Source organism: Monodelphis domestica, chromosome 7 (assembly GCF_027887165.1).
Source record: "Monodelphis domestica isolate mMonDom1 chromosome 7, mMonDom1.pri, whole genome shotgun sequence".
Lineage (NCBI taxonomy): Eukaryota > Metazoa > Chordata > Mammalia > Didelphimorphia > Didelphidae > Monodelphis > Monodelphis domestica.
In genome coordinates this window covers 46,515,837-46,528,474 of record NC_077233.1, presented here as the reverse complement: position 1 = coordinate 46,528,474, position 12,638 = coordinate 46,515,837, and the positions used below count along the sequence as shown (strand labels likewise).

The 12,638-nt window shown below is 34.6% G+C and overlaps 1 protein-coding gene across 1 annotated transcript in view; it reads right to left on the bottom strand.

Moving 5' to 3' along the window:
• Nucleotides 1-12,638, bottom strand: part of ARL8B (ADP ribosylation factor like GTPase 8B) — a 61,557-nt gene that overhangs the window by 23,730 nt on the left and 25,189 nt on the right. The window contains exon 2 of the mRNA XM_056804567.1: nucleotides 1,335-1,415. Within this exon, the coding sequence (XP_056660545.1) occupies nucleotides 1,335-1,415 (81 nt within the window). The remainder of the gene's footprint in view (nucleotides 1-1,334; nucleotides 1,416-12,638) is intronic.

Here is a 12,638-nt window from a genome sequence, read left to right as displayed (position 1 = left end):
GCAACAGGAAACAGCCAGGATAACACAGACTAATTGAATAAAGAGTAGTTTGAAGTAAGGAAGGAAAGGTAGACTGAAGCCAAAGTGCAGAAGATTTTAGTTGATTACGATGATTAACTGAAGCAACAAGGCATCAAAAAAGGGAGAGTTTGGGGTGGGGGCTATTTTTAAACCCTTACCTTCCATCTCAGAATTAATAGTGTATATTGGCACCAAAACAGAAGACCAAGAAGTTTGGGCAATGTAGGGTAAGTGACTTGCCCAGGGTGACATAGTTAGGAAGTGTCTGCAGTCAAATTTGAACCCAGGACCTCCTGGTTCTCAATCCAATGAGTCACCTAGTTGCCCCCTTTTTTTAGGTTTTAATGAGGAGGAGGTATGGAAAATGGATTGGGGAAAATATAGCCTAGAGGGAGGAAGCCCAGTAAAGAAGCTGTATCCTAGTATATATCCTAGTATACTAGTATCCTAGTATAGTATGTATATCCTAGTATACTAGTATCCTAGTATAGTATGTATATCCTAGTAAAAAATGATATGAAAATCTCAACTAGGATGATTCAATAGAATGGAAAAAAGGGAACAGAATATTGCACAAAAGCAGAATAGAAAGAACTTGGCAACTGGTTAGAATTAAAAAGGTTAGAATAAAACAGGATAAAAGGGAAACAGTTTTTATCTTTTATTTTTTAAAAGGGAGGTTTTGAGCACAAGTTTTAGAACTGGGAAGATGGTGACAACAATAAAAGAAAAAAAATAGTACAAGAAGAATGAGATTTTAAGAGCTAAAGACACTGACCCATTCAGTTTTGCACTTGAAATTTAAGATGTCAATGAGACATCCAAGCAGAATTATTCAACAGTGAACTCTAAAGTGGAAGTGATTTGGTTTTGTGAGTCAACTCTATAGAAGGCAATCTCAATCTCACAAAGGGATAAAGAAGATGAGGAGCAAATGAAGTTATCTGAGATTAATGCAGAGCAAAAACCTCCAGAACCACCACAGGCCTTCTTGAGATTCACTTTCCCATTCTACCCCAGCTGTTTTCACTGTTGCCTTGACTTATAAGAGAGGTATGTCCTGCTCTTCTAAATTATTGCATTTATGCATGGAAACGTTTTAGGAGTAAAAAAGTGGCAGTTAGGTTTTAGAAACCTACTAGTACAACAGGCAGTTGTGGTCTGGCAATTTAGATATCATTTATAAGATTGAAACTTGAAATATATTTTCCAATAAACAACTGATTTAAATATTAAGTTTTTGAGGTATAACCCTAGGCTTGAAAAAAAAACCACAGGGAATCTAAGTAGAGCACAGTATGATTTTTACATACCTTTATTGTGACGTTACCTTTAGTTACTTTCCTCATGTTAAAGCCCACTGTCGGTATCATATCTTCACTGAACTGACCTGACTGAATAAAAGGAAAACCATGTATTACACAAATTTGAATTTATATAGGTTACTTAAGCATTAAAAACCTACCCCCCAGTAATTCTGCATCTGAAATTGTTCTTGGTAATATGCATCAACGCATAAGACATCAGTCTGGTTTCAAAAACACTTTGCATACTCACTAGTTCAAGAGTACATGTCATTAAAACCCCACTTAGAAAAGGAAGGGAAATATTCTACAGATCAACTCTTGTCTTCCCCAAGACTGATCTGGGACCAGATATGAAATCCTGCCATAGTACTAACATGCCACAAGGGAAACAAAATAGCTGGTAGATAAATGAATGAACAGGCTCTCATTGGATTGGCATTAATATGACTGACATCAGCCAAAGCCAATAATATTCATTATGTAGCTGTGACAAACTCTGACAAACTGCAAAAAGTCTGTATTTGGGAGTCAAGAGACCTGAGATCAAGTTCTGACACTTTTTAGTCAGGCAGGTCTCTGTAGCTACAAAATGGGGGAAATACCTGTATTACAGACCTCATGGGCATGTCTTGTAAATTGTAAAATGCTAAAAATCCCAACAGGGTCCTAGGGCACAATCAATTTCTTGTTTCTAGTAAAATCTATTAAAACAAACTCTCAAAGATTATTCTAGTTCTTTGGTTGTATCACCCTCTGGCCAGTTCTGGGGAATCTTTCTCATACTCCCATATTCTAAAAAAAAATTTTTTTCATTTTCAAAGCACTTCTACATACATCTTATTTGAGCCACACAACATGCCTACAAAGTAGGAGAAGAGGCAACTCCCATGCTATAGATGAGAAAGATCCATAGTAGCAAGGCATCCAAGGCCACTGGGCTGATGAACAGCAGAGCTAAGACAGGAATCCAAATCTTCTGCAGGAATCAGTGTTCATACAGCCTTGATTGGCATCCCTATCTCAAGTCTCTGTTCTGAGTTACTGTCCATCATGCCAAAGTGATTTTCCAAAAATAAATATATGTTCACATTAATTCCCACACATAAACTCCATGGGCTTCTTATTGTCTCTGGATCAACTAAATATTCATCTGGTATTCATCTGCCCTTCTCAACCTTGCCCACTTGCCTTTCCAGAATTATTATACAACAATTCTCTTCATTCGTGTTATGATCTAGTTAACTGATCTTCCCACATGCTACTCCATCTTCTGACCCCACCCCCACATGTCTCTATATAGATATCCCATTCCTGGAATGCATTCTCTTCTCATGTCCACATCTTAGTTTCTTTCAAACATAATTCCCAACAAGATGTTTTTCCAGATTCCCAATTGCTAATGCTTCACACACACACACACACACAATCCTCTGTTTATACAATATGGATAACATATACATACTTGTATATTTATGGATGCAGGAATTTATGTATGTCTCCCCTGATAGAATGTAAGCTCCTAGAGGGCAGAGTTTATGGGCATGGTTATCTCTGTATTCCTCAAACCTAGCAGGTACATAATAACTGCCAGTTGATTGATTGGATCTGTAACTGAGGAAAAGGATAAAGAAAAAGGCCTACATAGTTTTCACTTATCCAGCCTTATCAGAGAATGTTTCAGATTTAATAATATCTCAAGGAAAAGTATAACTAAATATGTGGTGATTAAACATAAAGGATAAAAACTGGACAGTCCAAGTATCAGTGATACAAATGAAATACAAAAAAAAGCCTAGAAAAAGGTCTTTAACGCTCTATATTAAAAAACACAAAAAAACCATTTATACCGCAATAGCAACTTTTATAGTAGCAAAATCTGGAAATAAAATACATGACTTCTAACTGGGAAACTGCTAAACAAATTTATGGCACACAAATTGAATGGAATATAATATTCCACAGATAGTAAAACTATGAAATTTTCCATGAAAATGGGAGGACTCATTAATTAATATAAAGTGAAGTAAGCAAACCCCAGAAAATGTATGCAATGATTACAATAATATGAATGGGAAAATGAACATCAACATCAGCAAAATCAAAACCGAACACAATGTAATTATAATTATAAAGTTTAGTCCCATAGAATGGAGGATATATTCAGGAGGAACATACAATATATTGATATGTTGGTTAGCTTTACTGATGCTTTCTTCTTTCTTTCATTTTTATTCTTTTCTTTATTGAAGATGACTACCTTGGTAAGTAAAGGGAGGGATATACTGGGAAATACAGTAAAATAAAAACAAATGATGAATTAATTTTTTCTAATAAAAATAAAGAACATTGTCAAAAATCACTAGGTTTGGTAAGATATATAATTGATAGATTGAGATCCATAGCAATGGTGAAAATTCAGATGTAGTAAGATCATAGGTCTATTAAAATACTATTCAAAGTCATTATACTTTTGCTGTCAGTATGCCTGCCTCTAGTGGCTACCCTCTACTGTTGTAAAATGTTGTATTTATCTGTATTTTGTCTAAAATAAACTATGACTAAGGATCTGGGGACTTAACATGCTTCCTCAGTTGCCAGAGCTCTTTTTTACTTTCTATTAAATTGGACATATACGGAAACAAATCTGTTACTGAACAATGTCATATTTATCAGTCAAATGACCTTCCTGTTTCTCATTCCTGTTGCAGCCAATTTGTCATTGGGGGGGGAGGGGGGGGGGAATTGTATCAAACCCTTTCTCTGTGTAAATTCTGAAGCTATAAATAGATGACATGTCAATAATTTTATTACTGAGAAATAAAAAATTAATATCAAACTGTGATATTTTTGTAAAATGCTTTTTTTTTCCATTTGCTCTCTCTCAGGGTCAGGAAGAAACAATCTAATTCTAAGCAACAGTTTCTACCCCCAGGATATGAATATGATATGTTTGCTTCTCCTCTCTATACTTAAATCTTGGTTGGGGATGACAGGATTAAGGGCAGGACCAACCAGCCAATGAAGCCCTAATAAAGAGTGCTCTGGGCAACCATTTTGGACAGTAGTGGCTGTATATGTTGACATTTTCTGGGTCCTGCAATGGGGAGGAGTCTCTAAGTGAACTTCCTTTTCCTTAATGACTGTTTTCCAATCAGAAATGTCCTGGAAAGGGACTGAATGATATCACAAGGGGTATATCAGACATGTACCAGAGAAAGCTGTGCTCTCTTCTCATACCTCCCTTCTGACTGTGCTCTCCTACCTAGTTACTCCAGTGTCTCTGTCTCTCTGTTTTTCTCTCTTTCTCTCTGTCTGTCTCTTCTTCTCTCTCCGTCTCTCTTCTTCCCTCTCCCTCTCCCTCTCCCTCCCCCCCCCACACACTTGTGTTCTTGGGTATCTGTTTGAACTATGAAAGGAGTCCGCTAGATTTCCTTGTGTTATCTTTTAATACATTAATTTTTTAATTTAATATATTCAGTCTCTGAAGTTGCCTAATCATGTGGAGAAATAGTGATCTTAAATTCCCTTTTGTTTGTATCCAGAACCCCCTCTCACAGAACCACCCTCTCCTCACCTTATGCAGTCAAAATTACTCTCTAGTCTTCAAAATCTATATGTAAAACTAATTTATTGTTGGTGGATCTGGATATGGTCCAGTAGCTTGACAAAGTAATTTGGAATTATATGAGAAAAATTATAAACTTGATCATACCCTTTCACGGTCACCCCACTCCTAAGTTCATACCCTGAAAATCAACTCATTTTTATAAAGATACACATAGTAGAACTCTGAAACACTAAAAAGCTGGAAGAATTATATGTCCAACAATTTGGCAGTAACTTAATTGTACCATAAGAAATTATGAAAATGAAGAATTTTTTAAATGCGGAAAGACTTGCATAAAGTAATGCACAGTGAATTACAGTCAAAATAATATACAAATCTGCACATGAAATTAATATCAATCAAGAAAAAAATGTGCCAAACACAACACACAATGGTACTAATTGAATTAAAGCACACACTTTTAAGAACTTACAAAAAGGAAAGGCTACATGTACTACCATCCACAACTGTTTTTACTGTTGTTTTTTTTTTAATTTTCAAGACATATAGCTTATTTCAGGTTTGTGAATTTTAGGGTTGATTACAGATGCCAACATAATGATATTATTAATATAGAAAATTTACCCTTACCAACTCCCCTTGTAAGCATTTGGAAAATAAGTGAAGGAAGAAATGGAAGATGGGAAATTTGTAAGTTCTGATCCCCAGATGCTTCCTTCATATTATTATACTGCAATGAGATCATTAAATTTCCTTCCCTGATCAAATATTATATGAAAAATAAAGGTGATTTTGAATTATCTGCATTAACAATAGCATGTACAAATATAAAAGTTCAAAAGTAACATTTGTTTTTGCAAAGCATCATGAATTTATTAAATTGTTTCATAAGACGCTTGTGGTGTAATGGAAAGGACCGGGGCTGACCTTGTAATCAAGAGAGCTGGGTTCAAATCTAAATTCTCGACAGGGATGAGCCTGGGAGCCCCTGCCAGGTCACCTACTCGTTTTATATTTGTTTCCATGGGCTATTTTTTTAAAGATCTTTAGGGTACTCTTATCACTATATCTAACAATACCAATAAATCAGCTATATAAATTAAAAATAATTTTTATGACAAAATTTAAGCCAAGTGAGATTGTTCAATTATTAAATTTATTCCTCTGATATTAAGCTGTCAAATTACATTAAGTAGATTAAAATTCTCATGATAAAAAACTTAAAAAAGCAGAATGGTCAGTAGAAATTCCTCCAACTACTTATTAAATGTCTTTTCTCAGTCATATTTGACCCTTTGCAACCCCATTTTGAGTTTTCTTGGCAAAGATCTTGGACTGGTTTGCCATTTCTTTCTCCGGCTCATTTCACAGATAAGGGAACTGAGGCAAATTGGGTTAAGTGATTTACCTGGGGTCACATAGCTAGTAAGCATCCAAGGCCAGATTTAAAGCCAAAAAGATCAATCTTTCTAACTCCAGGCCTGGCACTTTATCCTCTGTGCCACACTTAAGCTGTCCCAATTAATGCATGACTGCCATTCAAATTACATTATTCTTGGCTGAGCTAGTTAATACCTATAGCTAACTAACAGCAATCTATCTGCTTTAGCAGAAAATTCCTTAACAAAGAATTTCTCCTTATAGCATCAAATTTCCCCAATTTAAAGCTCCAACTTTAACTCAACCTGTTAAGAGTGCTCAAGAAAGTTAATTTTAAAAGAATTCAATGCCCTAATCATTAGGGCCTAATGCATGCTTCATACTGTACTACAATTCGAGGACACTTCTCACCTGAAGAACTAACATAAAAAAATGCAACTAAGGTCTGAAGAGCCCTAATGATGGCACAAGAGTCACTTTTAGTATTAAGACATTTAAATATTGCTTTGTTTTACTAAGTATTTTACATTCATGTTGAGATTCAAAGATTAAATTACTTGCCCAAGGTAAAAAAAAAATTATTAACTTGCAGAACTGTGACTAACCCAGATTTTTGGACTACAAATTGAACACTTTTCTTACCCTGTTAAAGTAATACATTCAGATGTACTAGGATGTTTCTGGTACTTGACTTTGAATATATCTCATTAACATCCCTCCTAAGAAGGGTTAAAGACAATTTAAAGGTAGTATACCTTTCATGATGTTTCATTTCAAGCAGCAGAGTTGTTCTTTCTAGTGTAGAAAGTGTTGTGTTAAACAGATTACTAAATTAAAGTGCCTCAATAGAATTTAAGCTCCAGTTTTTTTAATACCCCAGAGCACCAGAAATAAATGAATGCTCCACAAATTTGTGGAATGAATACCTAAACCCTATGGTTGATAACAGGTCATTTACATTTTTTCTTTCTGATCAGATCATCAATTTCACCTAGTAGTAAGTTCCTGCAGAGCGATTACCTCAACTAATCAGATCAACTCTTACTCTGCAATTTATAGTTTTAGAGAGCTGCCTAAGGGCACTAAGAAATTAAGTAACTTACCCAAGGTTCCATAGATAATATATCAGAGATTAGAACCCAAGTCTTCCTGCTGCAGAGGGGGATGGCTTTGGTTTACCATCCACTACCCCATACTGCCTTCTCATTTATTCCTTAATAGAGAACAAGCCTCTTTAGTTATTAGCATTTTTATTTTCTAGGCTGGTCATCCCAAGTCTTAAAACAACTCTTGAAATGGATTGCCAATGTTTATCAAATTAGCATAAATCAGTTGTCCCAGAACTCTGCATTCCATCCCTCTTCATTTCTGTGACTGCAAAATCAGTGCCACATTCCTGGAATACACTCCCTCTTCTCTACCTTAAGAGTCCTTGGCTTCCAGCAAAACTCAACCAAAGTGTCACAGCCTCCAATTGTTCTGAACTTTTCTGTCTGGATGGGTGGTGAACCCTTACTTGGTAGAGGCTTACTGAACTAAAAAGAAAGGAACAATGATTTGGAATTGGAAAACCCAGGCAATTTCCAATTCTGTTACTTCCTACCTGTCCAGTCTGCAGTCATTTCATCTATCAGGGAAATCAGTCTTCTCATGTATAAAATATAGGAGTTGGTGGGAAGATTTCTAAGGTCCCTTATAGTTCTAAAACCTATGTTTACCTAAGAATTTAATGTCAGATTCAATGAAATTAAGTGTATTTTAACATGTTAAAAAAACAATGTTTTCAATTATGATCAAGTGTTCTGAAAATTTGTCAACTGTCTCTTGACAGTAATCACACATTAATAACTGCTGCTAGTGTGTGTAAGCTGTCTAAATGTTGTTTTTAGCATGGTCAGTCTTTTCCTGCTATTTCAATACCATTTCTGTAGAAAGGCTTTTCCTAGGACAGAGGAACATTTAGCATATGACTGGTTCCAAGATTATGAGGCCATAAAAAAACTATTACATGATGGGTTAAACTTCTGGGGATGAGCTTCTACACACAATTCAATTAAATAAGCATTACATTCTCCTAATTCTGAGCCAAAAATTAAACTTTTGTATTTTTACTGAAAATCCAAAAGATTTGCATAAAGGAGGACATATAGGTATCTGACTGACTAGAATAACAAATGACTTGTACTACCCAAGGACCTCCCATTTACTAATATTCCTCAATCCTGAATCCTTAGCACAGTAAAATATATATTTTGTGAAATCATGGTTTTACCCCAAGAGATAGCTACAACTTTAAGTTTTATTACAATGAATAGATTACTTTTGATGCATTACTTATGGCACACAAGTATATATAACATATGTAAAACTTAAATACCTTATTTTTTCAATAAAAGCAAAGCTATCTTGGTCATACATCTGGTTAGTGAAATAAATAGTTCACTAATAAAGTCCTAAAGCTACAAACTGCCAAAATTTAAAATGTTTATATTCAAAATCTATGGATTTTTAACTGTAATATCCAATTCAAATATGCAATTATCAGCAGGTTAGAGGATAGAGAACAGAAAAAATATGCAATATAGAATCATGTCATCATAATGTAAAACAACCCTCATATTGTAAGGTTAGAACAATTCACTGATCGCTGAACAATAATTACTACAAAAGTGGTTTTTCCCCTTCTATCATGAGTGCTATTTTATATTATAACATGTAGGAAAGTACAAATTCCAATTAAAATTGCAATCTGTACCATGGCTATGGATTTCAAGCCAAAGCTAAAATAAAATAGAAGAAAAGCAACCTTGGATTGAGTTCTTGTCATATAAGTGTGTATGTGCAGAATCCTTCAATTTTTATAGCTTTCACTATCCTCAATCATAAAAATCTGACAAGACTCTAACCATTTGAGAAGTATTTACCCTCTTCTCAGGAGGGGCACAAATTTCCCTAAGCTCTGCCATTCTTTATTTATTTCCATTTCTGTCCAACAACCTTTCAAGGTATTACTTAATTTATATGCATTGGAGTAAGGACATCTAACTTTTTTTTTTAATCTTAAATGCTCAGTTCTATGAGTATGTTTAGCCTATTTCAAGGGGACACATGATTTTAAGTAAAAATTCATGTGTTTAACTGATTGATTTTAGTAATATTTTATACAATTTTTCTTTCAATGACCTCAGATAGCAGGATACTTTCCTCGTAAAACTATTCCATTTGAATCAAAACAATTTATGCAATGACAATAAGGTAAAGAACAACAACTTTTAAAGATTTAAGAACTCTAGGGGCAGCTAAGCAGCATAGTGCATTGAGTGCCAGGCCTGGAATCAGGAGGACCTGGGTTCAAATATGGTCTGACACTTCCTAGCTGTGTGGCTCTGGGCAAGTCACTTAATCCCAGCTGCCTAGCCCCTACTGCTTTCTACTCTTCTGCCTTGGATTCTAAAACAGAAGTTATGGATTGGAAAAAAAAAGATTTAAGAATGAAGCAATGTGTGAATTTGTTTTCTTTAATTATACTCATTGCAAACAAATATGGGTTGGCTTTTTGCTTTGTTTTGTTTTTTGAAGGAGGTAGAGTCATAGGAAGGAATAGGGGTACAGATATTGATACAAAAAATAGCATCAACAACATTTTAAAAATATAAAGGTAAGAGAAGTTCAGAAGGCAAATAAATAGGGCTCTTTTGGTAATGCCATATTCAACCAAAAAGATATACTTAAAAAAAAAACTGTTCATAATAAGACTCACAGATTCATATACAATTCCCAAATTCTGTTCCTTATATATGGAAATTGAAAGGGGCAGCTGGGTAGCTCAGTGGATTGAGAGCCAGTCCTAGAGATGGGAGGTGCTAGGTTCAAATTTGACCTCAGACACTTCCCAGCTGTGTGACCCTGGGCAAGTCACTTAACCCCCATTGCCAATACACAGTATTGATTCCAAGACAGAAGGTAAAGGTTTTTTTAAGTGAAAAAGAAAAAAAAGAAATTGAATGTTTGCTGGTTTGTCAAATCTAAAAATTAATTTTAAATGGTTATTTTTTAAAGAAAAAATTTCAAAACCTCAACTCTATGGAGCAGAAGAACCAGGAAAACATTGAGCACAGAGACTGATACACTGGTACAAACTGGTACAATCGAATGTAATGGACTTCTACATATAGTGGCAATGCAATGATCCCGTACAACTTGGAGGAATCTATGAGAAAAACCACTATCCACATTCAGAGGAAACACTGTAGGAGTAAAAACACCAAAGAAAAACAACTGCTTAAATACATGGGTCGAAGGGATATGGTTGGGGATGTAGATTCTAAATGAACATCCTAGTGCAAACAACAACATGGAAATAGGTTCTTATCAAGGACACAAGTAATACCCAATGAAATTGCATTGGCTGCAGGAAGGTGGGTGGAGGGAAGGAAATAAAGTGAGTACTATAACAAAAAAAAAAATAAAAATAAATAAATAAGTGGATGAATAAATAAATAAATAAATGAGAACCTCAACTCTATGAATAAGCTGAAATATATATACCTAATACACAAACTAATTCGTGATCTTTTCTAACTGTGTACTAATCAAAGAAGGAGTTGAAAGTAAAATAATATAGCTTATAAATAAGGTCTTCTTAGCCATATAAGGGAAATATGGTACCTGACCATGGGTTTCATATAGTCTCATTTAAAGCTCCCTTAAAAAACTTTTGTGAATTTTCAATTACTACTCCCATATATCTAATCTTGTGCCTCTCTTTTCCAGTGATTTTCAAAGCTTTTAAAGGTAAGCCATGTTTAAATTTAATCCTCTTCTTAAAATCATACAAAATGTTTCCCTGACTCCACTGCAAAATGTTTCAGAAAAACTGTTCTATTTGACTATCTATGCTTCAATTATTAAATTCCAAAAGCCACTATTTTCATGAACTGCATTATGATTAGAAATGTCTGCCTTTATGTCAATCCTACTTCCCAGAGTTAAAAGGTGGTATTCAAAGCTGTCTCTAAACACTTATGATTCTCTTAATCTGACCCAGAAGACAAAGACAGTAAAAAGAAAGATACACTATAGAACAGACTCATCAAACTCACGGCCCCAAAACACTGAAGAATGTAGCCTGAAGGATTGCTAGGTCCCACAGTGATAGAGAAAGCCAAATCTAAAATTGGGAGAACCTGGGTTCAAACCTGGCCTTAAATACTCCCTAGATGTGACCTGTATCAAGTTCACTTAAACCCCAATTGCCTACCCCTTACTGCAATTCTGTCTTAGAATTGATATCAACTCTCAGCAGCAAGAATTAGAAAGAGAAATTCCATTTAAAATCACCATAGACAATATAAAATACTTAGGAATCTATCTGCCAAGACAAACACAGGAACTAAATGAACACAACTACAAAACACTCTCCACACAATTAAAACTAGATCTAAATAATTGGAAAAACATTAATTGCTCATTGGTAGGACAAGCTAACATAATAAAAATGACAATGCTACCCAAATTAATTTACTTATTTAGTGCCATACCCATTGAATTACAAAAAAAACTTTTTTACTGAATTAGAAAAAAACAGAGTAAAGTTCTTTTGGAAGAACAAAAGATCAAGGATATCCAGGGAAATAGTGAAAAAAAAATGTGAAGGAAGGTAGAGTAGCAGTACCAGATCTCAAACTATACTATAAAGCAGTGGTCATCAAAACAATCCGGTACTGGCTAAGAGATAGAAAGGAGGATTAGTCAAATAGACTTGGGTTAAGTGACCTCAGCAAGACAGTCTATGAAAAGCCCAAAGATCCCAGCTTTTGGGACAAAAATTCACTATTTGATAAAAACTGCTGGGAAAATAGGAAGACAGTGTAGGAGAGATTAGGTTTGGATCAACATCTCTTACCCTACTCCAAGATAAACTCAAAATGGGTGAATGACTTGAATATAAAGAAGGAAACTATAAGTAAATTAGGTGAACACAGAATAGTATGCGTCAGATCTTTGGGAAAGGAAAGATTATAAGACCAAGCAAGAGTTAGGAAAAATTACAAAATGTAAAATAAATTATTTTGATTACATTAAATTAAAAAGGTTTTATACAAACAAAACCAATGAAACCAAAATTAGAAGGGAAGCAACAAATTGGGAACCAATCTTCATACCAAAAACCTCTGACAAAGGTCTAATAACTCAAATTTATAAAGAGCTAAATCAATTCTACAAAACAATCAAGCCACTCCCCAATTGATAAGTGGGCAAGGGGCATGAATAGGCAATTTTCAGATAAAGAAATAAAAACTATTAATAAGCACATAAAAAATGTTCTAAATCTCTTATAATCAGAGAGATGCAAATCAAAA